Below are 24,567 nucleotides of genomic sequence, written 5' to 3'. Positions count from 1 at the left end.
GCCAGCTCCTGAGCGGAGCGTTTAAATGATCTTCCTAGCGTGACTCATGACTCCTCCCTCCAGAGTGTCTATAACAAACCAACAACTTCCTTGTATTTTCAATCTCTGGCCAGTCACAATGGAGGTAAGATCACTCTTCTGTCTGAACTAAAACAGCTTTTGCTATTATTATGGCTCATGACAAGGACTAATCCTTCTTATAAGTTTGATGTGAGATATGAAATGTGTTTTAATCTGTGACAGCTTTTGTTGCTGAACAAACAGAACATGTGGGTGTACTGATTTCTCACGGATGCCAAGTATAAACCTGTAATCTATAACTGCATGTCTGTGTGAGTGTTTGAGGCTTTACACTGCCTGTTTAACAAACTAACTGAACTTATTAGATCTAGTCATTCATTCAACTGAATCTCAGTTTGGATTGATGAATAAGAGAGAAAATCTAAAGAAAATTCCTTCAGTGTCTCCTTTTGATAAAAAAAATGACATTCCATCTTGTGCTGTGTAGCCATAGAGAGGATAAATAAACAAACCTCTTCTGCCTAATCATCTGGCATATGCAGCCAGTATCAACTAAACCTGCTTACGTTCTTCTGGCTGTAGTCTCACTCAGGCGTGAAGTTACTTTTGAGTGTTTAAACGATAGAAAATAATAGACTGGAGGTGGTGTTTCATATCTGAAAGCATGTTTAAGTTTTAATAACTACTGCGCGACTTCCCATTTCTGACATTTTGTTATGACACCATAATAACTACAGGTGAAAACTGAAAATTATAAATATGGTGCAGAGGTTTTTTCTTTTTTTTAGTAATTAAACCTAAAAGGTGAAACTAATATATGTGTTACAACCCAGGTGTCTAGGGGGCCTGGGGTAACATGGAGGACACATGACACAAAGGAAAATTAACAAAGATTTTATTTACTTTTCTGCTTTTTTTGTCTTACTCTAGAAAAGAAACCACAGTGAAACAACCCATTTAACCAAAACAGGCTCAAGCACTAAAATGTAACATAACAAATCTCAAAAAGGTAACAGATTACCCCTAAAGCTCATTTCTTTTTGCTAATCAACATCAAAGCCCTAAGTGGGAGACAACAGACCAGAGGAAAGGCAGCTCTGCACAATCGTCCCCATTGGTGAGGAGCTCCAGCAGGTCCTTTAAGCAATCCGTGGCTGATGAAACCCGGCTCAGCTGGTGCAGGGAGGAGCAAGGGTGAGCAACCAGGCCGTAGTCTGCAGGCATGCTCCTCAGATGCAGCATTAATGAGAACACAAAAATGCACAGAAAATGAAAACACAACACCAAAAGGCTCCAGCCGTAACATATGAGATAGACTTGTTCCATGCCAACTGAGACGTTTAAAGCCTTTTATTTGCTATCATTGTAATGGTTATGGCTTACAGCTTATGAAAACCCCACATTGTGAGACAGCAGTAGCTCAGGTTGTCCGGTAATCTGAAGGTTGCAGGTTTGATCCCGGCTCTGACCAGAGAATGCTGCTGTTGTGTCTGTGGGCAAGACACTTAACCCGCCTACAGGTGCTGGTTGTAGGCAGAGATGGAAAGTAACAAATTACATTTACTCATGTTACTGTAATTGAGTAGCTTTTTTGTAAATTTATACTTTTTAAGTCGTTTTCAAAAGCTGTACTTTTACTTTTACTTGAGAAAGTTTTTAAAAAAGAATTGTAATTCGCTACATTTTAAATCATATTCGTTACTGAGTAAAAATAAATTATAGGCTTAATAAATAAAAAATATTACGTGTAGCAGCGTTGGAACGGAAAGAGACACCTGCATGAGCGCCGCGTCTAAATCGTGGGGGGTGTGGGTGTACACTTTAGCTCAAAGACGTCAGTTCAGTTCCTCAACTCGCTGTTTACCTCCTCTCTCCCTCCTCTCCTGTGGGTTGGATCCCGCACCTTCGTGCACCGGTGTGACGTCATCAGAAATCTGCTTGGTTCGGTAGCCGGACTCGGTTCCGTGTTTGAATTGTGTTTCTCTACTGCTCCGCACGGCAGCGGCAAAATAACGTTTAGCGCTCATAACAAGTGGATTCTCAGCGCTCTGCTCATAAAACAGAAGACCTGCAGGCCTCCGTGAGTTAAAACATCCTGATACTGTTTCAGGTGTAAACATTGTGCTCCATCCCTGTGTTTGAACTCAGAAGTTGCTTCTTGATGCCACAGATTTGTGATCATTTATCTTGTTTCTTTATTTTACTCCAGAATAAGAGATTAAATTATTACTAAAGCAGTTCAATATAGCTAGTCATTCAAATGATTCTAACATGCTGCAGTGTGTGTGTGTGTGTGTGCGCGCGTGTGTGTGCGTGTGTGTGTGTGCGTGTGTGTGTGTGTGTGTGTGCGTGTGTGTGTGTGTGTGCGTGCGTGTGTGCGTGCGTGCGTGTGTGTGTGTGTGTGTGTGTGTGTGTGTGTGTGTGTGTGTGTATGTGTGTGTGCGTGTGTGTGTGTGTGTGTGTGTGTGTGTGTGTGTGTGTGTGTGTGTGTGTGTGTGTGTGTGTGTGTGTGTGTGTGTGTGTTACACATATAGGACTGCATGAGACAGCGTGGTTTCATCAAATCCATGCAGTCCTATATCTTGGCTGAAGTAACGGCTCAGGAAAATAACATATTTCATACATAATGACGTCTCTGCAGTGTTTATGATAATATTTTATCTTTGGTCTGGGAGGTGTAACTTATCATGATACAAGCCTTTTAAAACATGTTAAAGTGTTACAAGAGGAGCTAAATGCATGAATTTGAAGTTCATGTTTGGAGACCAACCTTCACTGTTTGGAAGCTCACGCTGGTGAGGAGACACCATTAGTTCTAGTAACACCTGGGCTCCCAAGGCCTGTTCTGACAGGATGGATGTTACTGGACCCTTAAGGATTCCAGTTGGACGATTGGAGGATTATTTAGGAGGATGGGAATGAACAAACTGATTTCAGTGGCGAAGGGTTAAATGAGTGAGTGAACCCACCATCAAGGATGAACTCTGCTAACTTTAAAAATCAGCTGCTCTAAATAAGCATGAAGGTCAGAGAGGAGCTCTAGGATGGACATGAATAAAGGAACTGTAATGTAGAGGTAAAGTAGGGCAGGGCCAACGTTAGCAGCTGTCATACGGTCCATCTGAAATGTTTGACTTCATTTGGCTTGTTATATTATGTGACAGGTTAGAGCACAGTCTCATGTTAGAGTTTTGTCATGAAAACATTGAGATACCTCACACACTGATGGCATCTTAAAAAATTATTTTTTCTCAAAATAAAGAATAATTTTAACCACAATTGAAACTTACCATCCTAGAAAAACCTAGTCCAAGCAATGTGCACGTCCTGTTCTCACTAATTGGATAGAAATCCCTCCTTCAAGCTGAGTGTGTGTGTATGTGTGTGCACACACACACGAGCGAATTGTGAACTGGCGTTGTGATTTAGCACTACTTAGATGTAGCCATCCTTACGCTGACAAAAATGTAACTAAGTAACTTTCACTTTGAGTACATTTTGTTTACGATACTTTTTACTTTTACTTAAGTAAAAATTTAGGCAAGTACTTTTTCTTGTAATTGAGTAAAAAATTATCAAAGTATTGGTACTTGTACTTAAGTAGGAAATTTTAGTAGTCTTTCCACCTCTGGTTGTAGGGACTAGCGGTGCCAGTGTTTGGCAGGCCTCAGCTCTGTCAGTGAACCCCAGGACAGCTGTGGCTACACTGTAACTCATCCCCCACCAGAGAGTGAATGTGTTTGAATGGGTGTTGGGAAGCACCTCGGGGGGTTGTAGAACCCTAAGAAGGCGGTGTACAAATACAGACCATTTAAAATCTCAGAAACCTTAAAATATTACATGAAATCATATTCCAAGTTTTTGAGTTTCCTCTGTTTTTCTAACAGATTCACTCATAAAACACTATCTGATCAGACACGTGGTCTTTGTTCTACTGGGATATGTTTACTATCTAACATCATCATACTAGATTAGAATAAGCCTTTATTATTCCATGAATGAGAAATTGAAGTGTTACACAGCCCTTATAACAAAAGGACTATAGATAAAGAAGACACAAAAATAGCTCTATATACTTAGCAAGTAAACCAAAACAATGTGTATATACAAAAAATATTATTAATATAGTTAATATAGTTATGATGCGATTATGTGATTATTCTAACATAACACACTATTAATAAATATGAGTATGAATTGATAGTTAACACAGCTGTTTTATCCTCTAGTAAAGAAAATCATTGGATACTTATATACATAAAAATTATACAAATGTGTACTTTTCCAACAAAATGCACACAATTACTAATTATATGAGGCCAATTGCAGGCTGTGGCTTCCGTTTTACTTGTTCTTAATCAGCAGTGAAATGTATTTTTAATTGCTGCGCACACCTACAACCGACCCCACTGTGCAAAGACATCCTACAGACGTTGTCTGGACTGACAGACTCGATACAGACATGATCTGCACAGCCATGTGATGCTGACTGTTTGTAGGGACTATCCCAATTACAGACAGCTGACCTTAGATAACCTTGTCCCATAAGGATTTCCCAGTTGTGGTTACAGCCCCCCCCCCCCAAAAAAAAGTGGATGGCAGCAACCTGAACTGACCATGCAAGAGTTTGAGCTGAATCTGACAGGATTAGTCTGGTCTTGTTCACTGACCTGGCCTGTTGGGTGATGACTCTCAGCCACTGTCACCTTAATTTAGAGGTCATTGTTGTTATTTATAAATTGACTGGTAGAAACAGGCTGTTGGTAATGGTCAGATACACTGTAAGAAACAAAATGTTGAATTTACTTGACCAAGTCGTGTCAACTGGTTCCACTAAAGCTATTTGCTTAAATATAAAGAATAATATTCATTTGTATGTTGGTTTGTTAAAAGTAAATGTATATTACTCTTTACATTTAAGCAAATGTTTATTGGAATCAGTTGACATAACTTGGTTTCTGTCAGTGCGCCCCAGAGCAGCTGTGGCTACAACGTAGCTCATCACCACCAGCGTGTGAATGTGTGTGTGAATGGATGAATGATAGTCTGTAGTGTAAAGCGCTTTGGAGTCCTTACTCTGAGAGGTGCTACACAAGTGCGGGTGCGGGTCATTAAATGTTGAATGTGGAACAATTTAATAAAAAGCTTTTTTTTTCAAATAACACCTCCACAGGGTGTTTAGAAGTGTGCAGAATGAAGGTACAGTATTTCCTTTCAAATCGATGTTTTAGTTTAAAAATGATCAAATATTTATTTTAACGGGCACACCACTAAGTTTATGTTTACATCTACAAGCCACTAGAGGGCACCATTGCAGGTTACCAAACAGTCTGCTCGAAACAGCGAGGCTGGAAAATGGCGGACTCAGCAAGTCAAGCAGCTACTTCTGAGCCCAGAAGATGTTGTTATCCTTCTCAGAAGAGGAGCGACCATAAAAGATCTAGAGCCAGAGTGAGTTTAGGTGAAGCCTACAATAGATGATCCCAAACAAAAATGTTTACATGTCGGCAGCGAACCTGGTATCCTGACGGTTGGAAACCTCATTCTATTGTTGCAGCTACAACCTCCACACACTAGATGTCGCTTTGGTGTTCGTGTTCCATCCTCCTTCTTTGAGATAATTCAGCATTGCATTTCTTAGAGTGCAAATATTGAGTTCTAACTTGCAAAAGATGTTGCACTTAAGAATTTCATCAAAATGGTTATTACTCAGTTTTTAACAGTAAATCGTCCAAAAATTCAAAAGGCTGTATTTAACATGGACTGTTTTCAAGGAAACCTTGTAATTTATGTGATGTAAAAATCTGTCGAATTTAGTAATAAATCAGTCCACGAGCACAAAAAACTACACACAGCCGACTTGGGTGTGTGTTCATGCATGAGTTTGATGGTAATCAGAAGCCTCAGGTGTTATGAGTCAGAACAACGATTCTTTGGTTTCACATAAAATCTTACCTGCTCTTCAAATTCAGGCCTAAACATTTTATTACCTACTTTTTATCTGTTTCATATTTCTAGTGGCATCTCACCTGACACTAAAACTAATTTGTGCTGCCCTTCGACCGTAGTGCAGCCCCCTGGGAATCGCCTGTCTATGTTTCTCTTTTGACACATCGTTGTCATATGTCAAAGAAACATCCATATATGTATCATTGTGTTGCTGCTTCTTCCTGAGTGTTGTTACTTTATGATGTCTAGAATAAAACCTGAATGATAAAGAATTATCATGTAGGCTTCAAATAGCCTACATCTCTGTAGGCATCCGACACATTTCAAGCTGCAAATATTGTTTTAAACATTTCCTCTGATTTAAAAAAAATCTTATAACCAACATAATAAAAAAATGTTGATTATCTCTCTCCTCATTCCTGAGTGTTGTACATAAAGTAAACGCTTTAGAGAAAAGAGGGGATGTTTTTAATCTGTGTGGGAATTTCCTGAGATGTGATGGAAGAGAAGAAAAGACAGACAGAAAGGGAATGTTGTTGTTTTAAATGATTACACCTGAAGTAAACAGCTGTTTGGAGAATAATACACAGCACAGAAACTAAAAGTAAACATATACTTAACTAAATGTCAGTATTTGGCATTATTTTGCTTCCAAAATGAAAAAAGGAGAACTAAATGTCAGCATTCGCCTGTACAGGTTCGTCAGCATTCACCTGTAGAGGTTCGTCAACAACACAACCCGAAGATAAAGAGAGTCTGTTCAATCTGATGGGAATTTGCTTTAGTGTTGTGGTTTCTGGGAAAACTTTGGGTGTGTCATTTTCAGATGAGAAATCCTTCTTCATCTTTCAGGATGATACTGAGAAAGACGTCAGACATTTCAAATAAGTAATTTCTTATGCCTTCATGTGATCTTTCAAGATCTAACTCAGGTAAAAGAAGCGTTACAAAGAGGACTGGTTAATTATTCTTGTATGATCAGGAGGGAATAACGAATGATCTAGATTTCAAATGCAGCTTCACTAAAACTCATTTTTCATCCTTCTTATCATTAATACAATATTTTAATTGTCATTTTCCTGATAATTCTGAAGTTTTCTTTTTGAAAAGTTACTCTAAATGTAATCACTCATGCTTGACTTAGCCTGTTGTTCAGTGAAATCAGGAAATAATAATTCTGCTTTTGTTTTTTCAACAGGCATCAAGTCTTCGTCTTCTGTAAGTTACCCTCCATTATGTCAGTGAGAATTTAAAATGTTAGCAGCAGACAGCTCAGCAGTCATAAACACTCAGTGCTTCTCAAGGATGTTTCCATAGTAACATATTCAAGCAAACACACCTAAACAATATATTAAAACGCTTCTCAAGGATGTTTCCATAGTAACACATTCAAGCAAACACACCTAAACAATATACTAAAACGCTTCTCAAGGATGTTTCCATAGTAACACATTCAAGCAAACACACCTAAACAATATACTAAAACTATCTAACAGTGTGGGTTTACGGTAAATCAGCCCGCAGTGATAACCAGGAAATAAAACAGAAATACTTTTCCCTCCAAGCTGAGGAAATAAGTATTTCTCTAAAGCCGTGATTGAGTTGAATATGAAACATGAGAGAAATGGTTTTTATTATGTCAAAAGGAACCACTTCCTTCATAGAAGTTTGACTCTTAGTTTTGCTAAAGTCATCTGCTGAGCTGCTCTAGTAGCAGACAGGGCTAGCTAGAAAAAGTCTGCACATAACAACCATCAAAGTAGTAAATTCAAACATCAGCCAAAGGTCATTAAATAAATTCCTAATGGAACATTGCACATCCAACTTATTACATAACTATGTTAAACACCCCTTAGATCAAAGGTTATCATATTACTCATAACCTGAGAAAACTCTGCTGATTTTTGAAGCATCATAAATAGATGTTCTCAAATTGGGTCAAAAGAACTCAAAATGAAAGGTTTACATACTAGCACACACCACTGGTCAACAATATTCTACTCTCAGATTGTGAATATTAACTTAAATGCTTCAAGAAATAAAATCAATGTTTGTAAAAATACCTTGAAAGCTAGAAAAGTGGATGTTCAAGTACAATCTAAACTTCCTGACAGATCTGAAGGGTTATCTGGGAATTTTTGCTTTGAGTAAAGGCACCTTTGTATTAAAACAAGAGGTTTAATTTATCCTTCATGCTTGCAAGCACTTCTGCAAACACACACACACACACACACACACACACACACACACACACACACACACACACACACACACACACACACACACACACACACACACACACACACACACACACACACACACACACACACACATGTCAATGGTACCACTACTGTAGTAGACTATCAGGCTACACTGCTGAGCGTGAACTTCTGTTTCTGGTCCTTTTAAAGACGTGTGTGTGTGTGTGTGTGTGTGTGTGTGTGTGTGTGTGTGTATGTGTGTATGTGTGTGTTTAGCAATAGGATCAGTGATAAAAAAGTTCATACATTCTCCTGTACCATGGTGCTCGTTGATCTTTTGTAGCTTTTTTGGTCTCTTTATTTTTGCTACACCTCTTTGTAATGTTTTTTTTTCTTCTGTGTGTTCAGAAAACCAACACATCCAATTCTTATTTTGATTCTCATCAACGTCATTACAGCTGAAGGTGAGTGATGCCACCAGGAAGTATGGGGCACACCTTTGTCACAGACAGTGAAAAAAACAAGTGATGTAATGGAAGTCAATCAGTTTAAAGAGCAAGTCACTCCCTACCAGATTCTTACTCAACTCCCACTGAGTTGACGATCCTGCCACCACAGCTCCGGTCGGCCGCCTCAACAATGGAGGCACGGAACAGGGTCCATTTAGACTCAGTGTCCCCCGCCTCCCCCGGAACATTTTGGAAGTTCTGTCGGAGGTGGGAATTGAAGCTCCTTCTGACAGGAGACTGCCAGATGTTCCCAGCAGACCCTCGCGATATGTTTGGGCCTGCCTGGTCTGACCGGCATACTCCCCCACCATCTGAGCCAACTCACCACCAGGTAGTGGTCAATTTACAGCTCCGCCCCTCTCTTCACCCGAGTGTGCAAGACATGCGGCCGCAGGTCAGATGAAACAACAAAGTCAATCATCGAGCTACGGCCTAAGGTATCCTGGTGCCAAGAGCACATACGGACACCTTTATGTCTGAAAATGGTGTTCATTATGGACAATCCATGACTAGCACAGGAGTCCAATAACAAAACACCACTCGAATTCAGATCAGGGGTCCGTTCTTCCCAACCACACCTCTCCAGGTCTCACTGTCTTTGCCCACGTGAGCGTTAAAGTCCCCCAGCAGAACGAGGGAGTCACTAGAAGGAGCGCTTTCCAGCCCCCCCTCCAAGGTCTCCAAAAAGGGTGGGTAGTCTGAATGGTAGTTTGGTGCATAAGCACAGACCACAGTCAGAACCTGTCCCCCCACACGTAGGCAGAGGGAGGCTACCCTCTCATTCACTGGGGTAAACCCCAACGTACAGACACCAAGATGGGGGGCAACTAGTATGCCCACCCCTGCTCTGCGCCTATCACTGGGAACAACTCCAGTGTAGTAGAAAGTTCAACCCCTCTCAAGGAAACTGGTTCCAGAGCCAGAGCCATGCGTTGTGAGTCCGACTACAGGTGCTGGCCAGTAAATTAGAATATCATCAAAAGGTTGAAAATATTTCAGTAATTCCATTCAAAACGTGAAACTTGTACATTATATTCATGCAATGCACACAGACCAATGTATTTCCGATGTTTATTACGTTTAATTTTGATATTTATAGGTGACAACCAATGAAAACATCAAATCTGGTATCTCAGAAAATTAGAATATTCTAAAGGCCAATGAAAAAATGTTTGTTTCTCTAATGTTGGCCAACTGAAAAGAATGAACATGAAAAGAATGTGCATGTATAGCACTCAATACTTAGTCGGGGCTCCTTTTGCCTCAATAACTGCAGTAATGCGGCGTGGCATGGACTCGATCAGTCTGTGGCACTGCTCAGGTGTTATGAGAGCCCAGGTTGCTCTGATAGTCGTCTTCAGCTCCTCTGCATTGTTGGGTCTAGCGTATTGCATCCTCCGCTTCACAATACCCCATAGATTTTCTATGGGGTTAAGGTCAGGCGAGTTTGCTGGCCAATCAAGGACAGGGATACCATGGTCCTTGAACCAGGTGCTGGTGGTTTTGGCACTGTGTGCAGGTGCCAAGTCCTGTTGAAAGGTGAAGTCTGCATCCCCATAAAGTTGGTCAGCAGCAGGAAGCATGAAGTGCTCTAAAACTTCCTGGTAGACGGCTGCATTGACCCTGGACCTCAGGAAACAGAGTGGGCCAACACCGGCAGATGACATGGCACCCCACACCATCACTGACGGTGGAAACTTTACACTGGACCTCATGCAACGTGGATTCTGTGCTTCTCCGCTCTTCCTCCAGACTCTGGGTCCTTGATTTCCAAAGGAAATGCAGAACTTGCTTTCATCAGAAAACATAACTTTGGACCACTCAGCATCAGTCCAGTCCTTTTTGTCCTTGGCCCAGGCGAGACGCTTCTTGCGCTGTTTCATGTTCAAGAGTGGCTTGACACACGGAATGCGACACCTGAATCCCATGTCTTTCATGAGTCTCCTCGTGGTGGTTCTTGAAGCGCTGACTCCAGCTGCAGTCCACTCTTTGTGGATCTCCCCCACATTTTTGAATGGGTTTGTCGTCACAATTCTCTGCAGGGTGCGGTTATCCCTAGAGCTTGTACACTTTTTTCTACCACATTTTTTCCGTCCCTTCGCCTGTCTGTTAATGTGCTTGGACACAGAGCTCTGCGAACAGCCAGCTTCTTTAGCAATCACCTTTTGTGTCTTGCCCTCCTTGTGCAAGGTGTCAATGATTGTCTTTTGGACAGCTGTTAAGTCAGAAGTCTTCCCCATGATTGTGGTGCCTTCAAAACAAGACTGAGGGACCTTTTAAAGGCCTTTGCAGGTGTTTTGAGTAAATCAGCTGATTAGAGTGGCAGCAGGTGTCTTCTATATTCAGCCTTTTCAGAATATTCTAATTTTTTGAGATACCAAATTTGGAGTTTTCATTAGTTGTCACTTATGAATATCAAATTTAAACGTAATAAACATCGGAAATACATTGGTCTGTGTGCATTGCATGAATATAATGTACAAGTTTCACGTTTTGAATGGAATTACTGAAATATTTTCAACCTTTTGATGATATTCTAATTTACTGGCCAGCACCTGTATATCTATTCGGAACCTCTCAACCTCACACACCAACTCAGGCTCCTTCCCCACCAGAGAGGTGACATTCCATGTGCCAAGAGCCAAATACAAGTGAGACGAGCTTACCTTCTTACTTTTTGTTGTCTACTGAAGTTTTGGTTTTCAAATGTTTGTGAATTGTCCTCTTACTGGTGCTTTCTGTTTTCGTTCTCCAGAAAGATGTCCTACAGAATTTGAAGGTGTTGTTGGTGGAAATGTAACCTTTTGTTTCAAAGTTTATTGGCCAAAAATTGAGTTTCTATATCTACAAAGGACATTACATGGTACAGAAACGTTTGTCAATGGATTTCATGCTTCAAAATCTGTGACATCAACATGGCCAAACACAAAAACGACAACAAACAAAGAAATCATCATGTCTGGGCTGAACGTCTCACATGAAGGGGAGTATTATTGCTATTATAGATACAACGATACTACAGACCAGATGTCTTTTCAGCTACAACTTACAATCACAGGTATGTAATATGCACCAAAAACCCATTTATTCATTTTTATTTAAGTGTTATATTTTGCACATTGCATTTACACATTTCAGTTTGTTACAATTATGCAGTTGACCAATTTTAGTTTTTAACTTTTGCTATGCTTTTATTGCTTTTGTCCTCCCTTTAATAACAGTATTTTTTTATTATTTCCTTTACTTGATTACTAGTCAGTAGAACACTAAAGTTTTGGACAAATGGAGAAATGGCAAACTCTTGAAATTTGCTGACCCTCAATTACCCAATTTGCATTTACTTAGAATACAGAACATATTAGCATAAAAGATATTTCCCCTGGTGTGGTAAGTTTGACTTGACCATATCATGCTAACTGTTATTAGCCAAATATGCAAATATACAGTCTGGCTGTATATTAGCCATAGAGCTCAGTCATGGGGCAAAATCTGCGGTTGTCTTTAAAACTGTCTCTTCATGCTATTGCACAGCAAACAATGTGATGTACTCACTGCAACAGATGTCAGTCAATGGGGCAGTCCACTATACGCTGTCAAAGAAGACACAAATACATACATTTTCAAAATAAGGACTTGAGTACGTCTATCTGCCATTGATTCAAAGAAAAGCCCAAGTGTAAATGTTCAAAAGTTGATGCCAAAGTCATTTCCTTCAAGCTGTTGCTATCGTTGTTTTTTCACTCAGTAGTGGTAACATCTTGCCCACCAAATGGATAGAGCGCTGTGATTGGCAATGCACAAGACTGTTCAGGCCTGCCAAGGTTCAAATGGAGCGTGGCTAGACTGATCTGCAAAGCAAAATCATTTTACTTCAACTACGGTCTGTCTAGGTTTCCAGGGCAGACTGTTATGCTTTATCTCTACCCAGAAGAGCATCATTCCCCCTCGTAGATGCAGCCCATGTTTGGATGTATTTTAGTGTTATACAGTGGGTGTGGAAAGTGCATTTTTCACTCTTTATTATATTGCAGCAATTTGCTAAAATCAATTAAATTTATTTTTTTCCTCACTAATGTACGCACAGCACCCCACACTTACAGAAAAACACAGAATTTTAAAAACTTCTGCATGTTTGTGAAAAAGGACAAACTGAAATATCACATGGTCCTAAGTATTCAGACTCTTTGCTGTGTAACTCATCTTTAACTTAGGTAAAACGGCTCGTGCTGTGTCTCTCTCTCTAAATAATCAAATTAAAAGAAAAAAAGTTGTGTCTGGTTCTAGTATTTCAGATTTACTAGTTCCTACTGCATGAGTTCAGCTATATTAATTCATGCACCTAAATATTAATGTTCTGATTTTATTGAAAAACTTGTTCTGTAATAGTTCCTTTACTATTGTGATCAAAAATATTTAATCTCAACTTTGAGGCTGCTCTGTAAATAGTTTTCAAATAAACAATACACATAGCAACTTCTGATCAATCCATATCAATTTTATACTTAAAATAATGTATTGACGTCAATCGCACCCACTTCATGGTTAGGCCACGCCCACTCCGAGTACAGATACAGATACAGATAATTTAGATGGTTGAACAGATACAGATACAGATACAGATAGTGGTGTACTCGCTCATCCCTACTTCTCATCATCATTGAGATGGTCCTACACCTTCATTGGAGTCCAGCTGTGTTTGATTATACTGACTGGACTTGATTAGGAAAGCCACACACCTGTCTATATAAGACCTTACAGCTCACAATGCACGTCAGAGCAAATGAGAATCATGAGGTCAAAGGAACTACCTGAAGAGCTCAGAAACAGAATTGTGGCAAAGCACAGATCTGGAAAAGGTTACAAAAAATCTTTGCTGTATTTAAAGTTCCTAAGAGCACAGTGGCCTCCATATTCCTTAAATGGAAGACATTTGGGACGACAAGAACCCTTCCTAGAGCAGGCTGTCCAGCCAAACTTAGCTACCAGGGGAGAAGAGCCTTGGTGAGAGGTAAAGAAGAACCCAAAGATCAATGTGGCTGAGCTCCAGAGATGCAGTCAGGAGATGGGAGAAAGTTGTAGCACTGCAGCCTACAGATTGGCAGATTGGCAGATTGGCCCGTTGGAAGCCTGTCCTCAGTGCAAGACACACGAAAGCCTGCATGAAGTTTGCTAAAAGACACCTGGAAGACCCTGAGATGGTGATAAATTAGATTCTCTGGTCCGATGACACCAAAATAGAACTTCATTCTAAGCAGTGTGTGTGGACAACACCAGGTACTGCTCATTGCTTTTCCAATGCAGTAGCCACAGTGAAGCATGGCGGTGGCAGCATCATGCTGTGGGGGTGTCTTTCAGCTGCAGGGACAGGACGACTGGTTGCAATCAAGGGATTGATGAACATGGACAAGTACAGGGATATCCTGGACAAGAACCTTCTCCAGAGTGCTCAGGACCTCAGACTGGGCCAAAGGTTTACCTTCCAGCATGACAACGGCCCTAAGCACACATCTGAAATAACAAAGGAGTGGCTTCACAGCAACTCTGTGGCTGTTCTTGAATGGCCCAGCCAGAGCCTTGACTTAAACCCATTTGAGTATCTCTGGAAGGACCTAAAAATGTCTGTCCACCAACGTTCACCATCTAACCTGACAGAGCTGGTGAGGATCTGCAAGAGGGAATGGCAGAAGATACCCAAATCCAGGTGTAAGAAACTTATTTCATCTTTACCAAGAAGACTTGTGGCTGCATTAGCTCAAAAGGGTGATTCTACTAAATAGTCTGAGCAAAGGCACTGAATACTAGGGCCATGTGATATTTCAGTTTTTCTTTTTAACAATTCTGCAGAAGTCTAAAATTCTGTAGTTTTCTGTCAATATGGGGTACTGTGTGTACATTAATGTCCAATGAATAATTGGATTATTCCAAAAATGAATTTGATTGATTTTAGCAAACGGCTGCAATATAACAAAGAGTGAACAATTGACGGGGGTATGAATACTTTCTGTACCCACTGTAGTTTCTAGCCAAAGCCAAGTTAACAGCAGGAGGATGTTTATGTTGGCTAACCACTGAAAATGCCTGCTAAATGCTGAAATTGCAAACAAATGATCTTAGAAATTTCGATAGGCAGTGGTCACATGATCTGTCACTGAATCATCAATCTAATTCATACTTCTTGTGGCGGAGACAGTTTTCTTGTGACTTCTGTGCAAAGAAACCTGTAACGTTTCTGTTCTTTGCTATTGTGGATTTTTCTGCTTTTACAGAACCATGGGCCCAAGATAACCTATGACAGTTTCAAAACTAGTTCCTTCAGATTTGTCACTGTTTCTAAATAATTGATCAGCTTTTTATTTGATTGAGGGATTTGGGATATTCTAAACAAATACAAGTTACAGGATTATTCATTTTTCCTTGATAATGTTGTAAACATTACAATCATACACGTAGATGTAGATGTCACTGGCACTGCCTATTGGAGCTGCCATAGTGGCCGGTCGCCATCTTGGATGGGTCTCCTTTTGCCCTCAGTGCATTTATTTCTATTGAGACTGCTTACCCAACATTAAAAAAACAAAACACTTTTTTTGGCACATTAAAATATAAATATAATTACATAAAATAAATAAATTAAAATATTAAATCCCAATATGTAAGCAAGAAATGTCCAGAAAAGTTCTAAATGATCTGTTTCCAACAGTGCACTGACTGTTGCAACCATAGGCTGCACAAAAAAGCAAGCATAGTTGCTCACTCTGCGTTGACTCCAGTTGTGTTTGGAGAATGAGGAGGCCCACCCAATATGGCACAGATGTTGTCACGCTCTCCAGCACCCAATGGGGCGTCTATATATTCATGTCTATGGTAAACATCATTTTGATTACCTTTTGTCTTTCCTGCTTGCAGCTCCCTTCAGTAAGCCTTCAGTGACAAAAACATGTGGAAAGAAGGACGTCGACTGCAACATCACATGTGCATCGCATAATGGGTACCCACGCCAAACCATAACATGGCAGACTAGCAGTAATGTGTGGAATCATGTGGACAATGAGAAACAGTGTCCAACTACAAAGATGTTTAACATCTCCAGCACTTTTTACACCAACTGTTCTGGTGGAGAAGTGAATGTCAGCTGCTCTGTGGGCAACAACATCTCGGATACCATCACCCTGTGTGAGTTTTAAACCCAGAAAAGATAACGGTTTCTTTCCTGGTTTCTGCTTTTTGTTTTCAGACACTGATTGGGTTTAAGGAAGCGTGATAACTAACGGAAATTCCTCAGCATATTCAATACATTTTCATGGAGTGTGGTGAAATTTTGCACTAATTTACATCTTCTTGGTTTTTCCAAATAAATTTTTATGATTCTGTACACACGTAGCCAAGTACCCCACAAAATAAAGATAAGTTTCTATGGTTTGGCCTGTCATCCACACAAAAATGAAGATAAACGACAACAAAAAATTATTCTTTCAGAAACTCTGAACAAAGTGTAGATTGGTGAATTCTCCTTTGTCAGCATTTGTTTGTGGTTGTAAATAACCGGGGTTTTAGGTTACTTCTTTGAGTAGAGACGAAGTACGACTTTAAAAACAGTCACTGCCCGCTAAATAATTTTATTGCTCGACATTTTTACTGTCATGATCATGCCCTGATCTCTGTGTTTTCCTGTCTCCCTGCAGCAGCAGTAATCTAGCTGATTAATTTTACCTGTGCTGCCCTCTATTTAAGCACCTGTCTCCTGGTGCCCTGTCACAGTCCTTTGAGCGTTTGAACCTGTCTTTCTGCCTGCCTGTTTATTACTGATCTCTGCCTGCCTGACCATGGAACCTGTCTGCCTGCCTGTTCGTTACTGACCTCTGCCTGCCTGACCACGGAACCTGTCTGCCTGTCTGTTTGTTACTGACCTCTGTCTGCCTGACCACGGAGCCTGTCTGCCTGCCTGTTGCCCAACCTCAGTCTGTCTGACCACGGAACCCGTCTATTGCCTCAGTTCCAGCCTGAATCTGAGTTCTCACCTTCATCTGCATCCCTCACCGCTGAACACCGCTGCTGTTTTCAGAAGGCCACGCCACCCGGAACTGACTCCAGCTGGTCCCGATCGCTTTAACAAGTCCTTAAACTCTTTAAAACTTTCTCTGTGTTGGGCTGTTATTGGATACGACTGATCGTCATTAGGTCTGACCGTGACAGTACGATCTCGCCATTTAACATGGATCTGCAGCCAAGCACCGAATGGTGTACTAAGGTAGAGGGTTCTATCTGGAGGGCAGCATTCATGAAATTGTTCAGGGAATGGCTAACCTTAAATCTACTCACTCCACCAGCAGCGCCACCACTTCTTCTCCCAGAAGACTTCCGGTTGACCCTATCTGGGAGCCCAAGTTGCCTCCTCCTGAGCAGTTTGCCTGAGAACTGGAACAATGCCCCTTTTTGACTCAGTGCTACCTACCATATATTTCGAGCGGGCCAAAGTAGCCTACACTATTGGGCCATTTCCATTTGTACCTGGTTAAAGTTAAAGTTAAAGTCCCATCAGTTGTCACACACACAGGTGTGTGTGTGCGAAATTTGTTCTCCGCATTTAACCCATCCCCTGGGGGAGCGGTGAGCTGCAGACACAGCTGCGCTCGGGAACCATTTGGTGGTTTAACCTCCCAATCCAACCCCTTAATGCTGAGTGTCAAGCAGGGAGGCATTGGGTCCCATTTTTTCAAAGTCTTTGGTATGACCCGACCAGGAATTGAACCCTGATCTCCCAGTTTCAGGGTGGACACTCTACCACTAGGCCACTGAGCTGGTTGGCCTGGCCCAGATAGCATAGCTTGCTTACATATCTTAGTGGCCTGCCTTTTTTCAGGGTGCAACGAGACTGTTTTTCAGCCCTTTTTCTGAGGCGGTCTGCTTCAGGCTGACCAGGGCCAACACACCCACTGCTGACTAATAAACCGGCTTATCAGTCAGCAAATTCACACCTTCCATTAGAGCAAGCCTCTGGTGGGTAGAATCAGCCCACATGGGCTTGAGACATGCTCAATTCATTATCATTCATTATCATGCTGATTACCTAGAAGCTGAAAATTTTTCTGACTGCATTCCTTGCATACCTAAGCAAGGATGTGTGGAATCAACTGGGCCAGGCTGGGGTCGACTGGAGCTATCCGGGCAGGACCGATCAGGTACAGATAGGAATGGCCCATATCTCTCTCCTGTCAGGTCGAGTCAGGCAGTGGGGAACAGCTGTCTAGGAGAGCGATGCTGCCATCTGCGGGTCATTTCAAGAATTCTTAAAAGAATTGAAAAGAGTCCTTGATCCAGTTCACCCTGAACGAGAGGCAGCTCGGGGTTTGTTCTCCCTCAAACAGGGGGTGAGACCAGTAACGGAATATATTATAGATATTCATGCTCTAATGTCCAGTAGTCGCTGGTATGACGATGCTTTATTTGATGCATTTTATCAATGACTGTCTGAACGAATCAAGGATGAGTAGGCGGCCAGAGATTCGCCTAGGTCGCTCCAAGCCTCGAACAACTGGCTACTCGCATTGACCTACGACTCAGGGAACGGAGGAGAGCGAGACTGTTATGTTCTCCTCTGTGAAACCACCCCCAAGACCACGGGTCCCCTGGTAGGAACCAAACCACTCACACTGAGGGAGGAGCCCATGCAGATTGGGCGGACCAGACTGTTGGTTCAGGAGAGACAACGTCGTCTCAGTAACGGCCTGTGTTTTTATTGTGGGGAGGTTGGTCATCATGCAGCTGGGTGCCCGTTAAAAGGCCAGACTCAGTAAGGGAGGTAGGGGCTTTACTGAGTCCTATATCATGTTCTGATATGATCTTCACTGGCATCTGTCTAGCCAAGAAGTTAAACTTGAGGTTGAGACCCTTCCTAAACCACGTAAGATCTTGGCCATCAATGGCCATGTCAAAGAGACTATTACTCACCAGACAGAGTCTACATCTGTTCTCACCGCAGACATTCATAGAGAACAGAACCAGTTTCTGGTGGTTCGATCCTCAGAGGTTCCACTCATTCTGGGTCGGCCGTGGCTCATCAAGCACCAGCCTATCATCAAGTAGACCACTGGAGAAGTCCTGCCCTGGGGGACAGCGTGTCTGAGGACTTGTTTAGCTGAGCCATCGGAGACCCAGGGGAGCCCCATGAATGAGACTATGTATCCTGATCTGTCCCGAGTGCCAGAGGTATATCACGACCTGGCTGAGGTGTTCAGCAAGGCCAAGGCCACCTCTCTGCCCCCCAGCGCAGTTTTGATCATTCCATCGAACTTCGTCCGGGCACCTCCCCCTCGCAGGGGGGCCTGTTTGCCCTCTCCAAACCGGAGCGGGAGGCGATGGACAAATACCTGGCAGCTGCTCTAGATGCAGGCCTCATTTGTGAGTCATCATTTCCAGCAGGGGCAGGGTTTTTTTTCGTGGGGAAGAAAGATGGATCAGTGAGACCTTGTATTGACTACCAAAGTTTAAATGACATCATGATTAAGAACCGTTATCCCTTACCTCATGAGTACTGTGTCAAAACCTTCTACAGGGGACTTCTGTGTTCACTAAACTAGACCTTCGTAATGCCTATCACCTCGTTCGGATGAAGGAGGGGGACGAGTGGAAGATGGCTTTTAACACCCCATCTGGCCATTATGAGTACCTCGTCATGCCATTTGGGCTCTGCAACGCTCCAGCGGTTTTTCAAGCCTTGGTCAACGAGGTCCTTCGGGACTTCCTCAACAGGTCGGTCTTCGTCTACCTGGATGACATTTTGATTTTTTTTCTAAGGATCTGTCGAGCCATGTCAAGCTTGTCAGAGAGGTACTCATCTGTCTACTCCAGAATCAACTGTGTCAAGGCAGAGAAATGTGTATTCCACCAGACTACAGTGACCTTCCTGGGGCCAGTCATTTCCCCTGGAAAGATCGGAATGGACCCCGCTAAGGTCAGTGCTGTCGAATTGGACCGACCCAACCAATTTCAAGGACCTCCAACGGTTCCTGGGGTTCGCCAACTTTTACCGTCGTTTTATCAGGAACTATAGCTCTGTTGCAGTTCCCCTCCACCGGTTGACCTCAGGCAAAAATCAATTTATTTGGACAACTGAGGCCAAAGAGGCCTTTTGCAAGCTTAAAGCACTGTTTACATCTGCCCCATTCTTCACATCCCTAACCCCAACAATGCCTTTTTAGTGGAGGTGGACGCTTCCAACACCGGAGTGGGGGGCCATCCTGTCGCAAAGGTTCGAGGATGATCTCTTGCATCCCTGCGCCTTCTTCTCTCGATGACTCTCAGTGTCTGAAAAGAATTATGATGTGGGAGACAGAGAACTGCTCACTATTAAATCAGCACTGGAGCAGTGGAGACATTGGTTGGAGGGGTCACCTCAACCATTTGTGGTATGGACTGACCACAAGAACCTGGAGTACCTTAAGGGGGCTAAGAGACTAAACCCTCGACAAGCTCGGTGGGCTCTGTTTTTTGGCATGTCATGATCATGCCCTGATCTCTGTGTTTTCCTGTCTCCCTGCAGCAGCAGTAATCTCGCTGATTAATTCCACCTGTGCTGCTCCCTATTTAAGCACCTGGCTCCTGCTGCTCAGTGCGAGATCGTCTGCTGCCCTGTCACAGTCCTTCGAGCGTTTGAACCTGTCTGCCTGCCTGTTTGTTACTGACCTCTGCCTGCCTGACCACGGAGCCTGTCTGCCTGCCTGTTACCCGACCTCAGTCTGTCTGACCACGGAACTCGTCTTTTGCCTCAGTTCCAGCCTGAATCTGAGTACTCACCTTCATCGACATCCCTCACCGCTGCTGTTTTCAGAAGGCCACGCCACCTGGAACTGACTCCAGCTGGTCCCGATCGCTTTAACAAGTCCTTAAACTCTTTAAAACTTTCTCTGTGTTTGGCTGTTGTTGGATCCGGCTGATCGTCTCTCTGACCATGATATTTACACCTTATTTTTTATCATTTATACATAACAGATTAGAACATTTTTCTGAATTTTACAGAATAAGCCAGGGTAGGAGATTTTACAAACTTTGCATCCTCTATGATGCAGACAATTTGGGGAGCTACTGCCACCTACAGACCTAATCAAACCTTACAGGTAGTTGTCTCTGAGCTAAATGTATTATTATTATTATTATTTTTTACTGATCACAAATCAAGTGGGGAATTGTGAAGATGACCAAAGTTCATTAGATTAATTCACTTTGGACTACAAATGTGTCTATCTACATTGTAACCACAGCTGCTCAGACCAAGAAGGCTACCATACACAGGCGCCAATGTTCCTCTGACCATCACCAGCAGGCAAGGAAAGTGTCTTGCTCAAGGACACAACTTACATGGACAGAGCCTAAGATCGTACTGGCAACCCAACAATTACAGTGCCAACGCCTAACCCCTGAACCACAAATAGATTTTGATAGAATGTCATGAAAAACACAAAAACAATCATCTCAACATTTATGCTTTCCTAAGAATCAGTTCTAAAAAAAGAAAAGAAAACATCTCTTAAAAAAATTTAAAACATTGCATCCCTTTTAAAGTCTAAGTTTGTTCCTCTTTTTTTTTAGGAACATGCAGACCTGTCGCTGAAAACACAAACGTATTGCGTTTTATTTTGTGCTGCTTGCTGCCTAATCTATTGCTCTAAAAATAAGGATACACATTCACCCAATGACCTTTTTCATCTTTATTAGTCCTTGTCAAATTTGGAGATATTTTTGTATATTGTCCACAGTTGCGGTTTATTTCTAAACCACTGAGAGAGAACGGAAAACTTTAGAAAATCGAATGGTATTGAGAACTTTCATTTTTGGTTTTTATGACTGTTTGATTTGAGCTCATCTCTTCCCTTAACCTGTTTCTGATTCTGTTTTGTTTTTGTTTTTATTTGAAGGTGGTTCCCAGGCTGGCCCTCTCAGTAATATTATGATTATTATTATCATTACTATTTCAGCAGCAACAGGTATATTAGTGACTGTAATTGCGACAAAAAGGTGCTGGGGCTGCAAGAGACAAAAGCAAGGTAAGGACAAATGTGATGCACTAAAGACACAACAGCTTAACATTTATTCGTTAAAGTAAAAAATAAACGTGTACGATAATGTGGAAAAAGAAAACCCCATTGTAAGTTTGTTTACTTCTAGGAGCAGCGGTGAAAAACAAGGGGGCACAGGAAGATCTTATGTGAGTGTTTCTGCTGAACAAAAAATGGCAAGGTAAACCTTCGTTGTTCAACGTTACTCCATACTTCACTTTTCTTTCTTTAAGGGAGGAAATTCGTCTCACTGAAAGCAAGGAGACTGTGTCGACACTATGAATACCAAACACTTATAAAAATTGCTACTTGAACAGACATCCTTGAATCCAGGATATCTAACATTTGTCACTTAGATGTATATTACATGAGTGACGTACTGGTCAGGGTTGATCAGCAGAGTTGTGGACGACATGCCTGCTACACTTCTGAGTGTTTAAGAAAGTATTTTGTTGGTGAAGTTCAACACGTCACTGAACTCAGGGTGGTTAAATCTTCCATGGAAAGGACTTTCCTGGTGGTTTGTGTTGAGAAGGTGGATGTATAACGGAAAATGCCTCCAAGGGGAACTCCTCTGATCAGCTGACGGACGCTAGTTTCGAGAAAAAGAAGTTAAAGCTGTCTGTGAAACTTTATAGTTTTATATTTATCACTGCTCGTCCAGTGCAACATGTAAACATTCTGTCATGGCGTTATTTAGCATGGAACATTTCTACATATCATAGCCACCATGACAGGGCACTGAGGGCGGTAAAGTGAGAGCTTGTTATTATTAATATTATTTATTTATCTATCATGTCTTTGTTTAAGTTAAAGTTTTTAAATAATTAGTTACAACATGTTTGCAATGTGAATAAAGAAAATGTGGATCTTAGTCTCATTTTTAAATTTTGGTTATGTTTGCTTTAACTATGCACAAGATTTTTATTATATAAAGTACAACAGAAACGTCTGTTTAAGATGAAAACAGTGTTGGTTTCATTATTAAATGTGTGAAATAAAGTTTGTGACTTTCTAATAAAGAAAGAAGTTCAACTGTTTACACTATTTTGGGGGAACATTTTGATATTTCTCCTCAGATGTAGCCTCCCCAACTGAGTTTCATTTCCTGAAACCCTATGAAACAGTTTTCCCTTGTTGTTTATTGCTCTTATTGATTTGACATTTTCAATCCTGTTTGTATTTTTAATGCTGCACTAAAACCTGAAAAATACACACTGAACTGAACTGTTTTCAGAGTAAAAGTTTGTTTTTTCATGTTGAAAACTTCTGATCTGTACCATTTCACTGAAACGAAACATAAACAATTGTATATGTATCCGTATGTAAATAAATCTTGTTATTGTTTTTCACGGTGAGGCTTTATAGTTTTACAAATGTATTTCAGTAGCTAATAAGTCATTTGTTTTAGCTTTTTCTCTCTTCATGATTTAGTTCAAAACTGTAAAATGGCGTCAACCCCCCCCCCCCGCCCCAACACACACACACACACACACACACACACACACACACACACACACACACTTTTCTCAGTAGTGTTGCATACCTGTGATCTTTTCAGGTGTAATGATTGTTAACTTCCACTAGATGGTGGACAAGCACCACAAAGTATAGACCAAAGGCCCGCAGTCATTGGCTCTTGCCTTTGAAATGAGACTTTGCGCAGAAATGACCTGAACCTTAAGCAATGTCTCTATAGTAAAGAGTATTTTCAGCAGTTTTTCCACCACAATTAGGTTGTTTCCCATAATTTCAGAACCAGAACTTGTAGTACATCAACTTGCATTTGCTGCATAAATCCACCAGAAAACCAACAAAATCTAGAATTCTTGAAATTCACAAAATCTTAAGGCATCAGGAAATGACAGCAGAGGTGGCTCTAGAAAACAAAGGAAGTAGAAACAACCCAGGCGTTGAACAAGAAAATGTTTTCTTCATACAATCGTTCATAGTTTTTCCTTTATTTGTTGTCTATTCGTTTAACTCTCAGACATGAATGAGAAAAGCTCCATAAGGTCACAGACTTAAAGCTAACCGTAACTTTTGTGCCTCAGTTATGAAGATGCCTCCCATTGCTGGACGGGCTGCAGAACCCTGGTGGCTCTCAGGAGTTTCTGTTTCCAGAGATGAGATGATATTTGTGAAAGTGTCCTTGGGGTCTGAAGAATACTAAGAGAACATGTTGTATACAGTATATCGAATAAAAAGGACTTGTTGTTTCCTGCCAACAAAATACTAATAGGTGCAGAAAAGTAACCATAAAGCAACATTAACAGGATAAATCACAGCACAGTGTTTGGATTCATATGTTGCTCAGCTGTAATGTTTCTCTCAGTAATCTTTCTGGTTCCAGAGATCTTTCCTCAGCCCTGTTATTGTTATGAAACCCAGCTCCATGTTTGTCTTTGTCCCGCGAATCTCTGTGACAGCCTGTCACTCCACGTCTCTGCTTGGTGTTTACGTTTGTGCAGCAAAGCAGCACCAGGCTGGTTGCACTTCAGGAATTTAACCCCGGGGTCCCTGCCATCCTCCTCCTCTTTGCACCTCTCTATATGTCCTTCTCATTCCCTTCTCCTTACCCTCCTCTGCGGTCATTCTCCATCTCTGCTCTAATTATCCATCACCCCCCTTCCTCCTCCTGTCCAAGTCTTTTTCTCTTTTCTGCTTTCTCTCCTCCAGCTCCCTGCTCACCTCCCCCTCCCCCCTTTGCTCTTTTTCTATTCCCCTTTTAAAATTCAAAGAGCATTGTCCAAGCACCCTCACACCCCCCTTTCCTCTGTCATCATGCACTCACCTCCCGGTGTCCTCCCGCCTCTCATTCCTGTGCTGTGTAAC

At 41.7% G+C, this 24,567-nt stretch overlaps 1 protein-coding gene across 1 annotated transcript; it reads left to right on the top strand.

Annotated features, from left to right (window-relative positions):
* Positions 1-23,084, top strand: LOC107380448 (CD276 antigen). Its single transcript, XM_015951702.3, has 8 exons — positions 1-124; positions 7,169-7,188; positions 8,580-8,635; positions 11,436-11,738; positions 15,587-15,853; positions 21,592-21,720; positions 21,842-21,881; positions 21,966-23,084. Exons 1-8 carry the CDS (start codon positions 47-49, stop codon positions 22,012-22,014), a joined length of 942 nt encoding a protein of 313 aa, XP_015807188.2. The 5' UTR covers positions 1-46; the 3' UTR covers positions 22,015-23,084.
* The last annotated feature ends 1,483 nt before the right edge of the window (positions 23,085-24,567 follow it).

This window comes from Nothobranchius furzeri, chromosome 13 (assembly GCF_043380555.1).
Source record: "Nothobranchius furzeri strain GRZ-AD chromosome 13, NfurGRZ-RIMD1, whole genome shotgun sequence".
NCBI lineage: Eukaryota > Metazoa > Chordata > Actinopteri > Cyprinodontiformes > Nothobranchiidae > Nothobranchius > Nothobranchius furzeri.
The sequence above is the reverse complement of the archived record's forward strand: the minus strand, read 5'-3'. Positions and strand labels throughout refer to the sequence as shown.

Coding starts and splice junctions, on each gene's coding strand:
- LOC107380448 (XM_015951702.3), top strand. CDS start 47: ATGACTCCTCCCTCCAGAGTGTCTATAACAAACCAACAACTTCCTTGT. Junction 125..7,168: donor TCTGGCCAGTCACAATGGAG/GTAAGATCACTC, acceptor TTTTTTCAACAG/GCATCAAGTCTTCGTCTTCT. Junction 8,636..11,435: donor CAACGTCATTACAGCTGAAG/GTGAGTGATGCC, acceptor TTCGTTCTCCAG/AAAGATGTCCTACAGAATTT.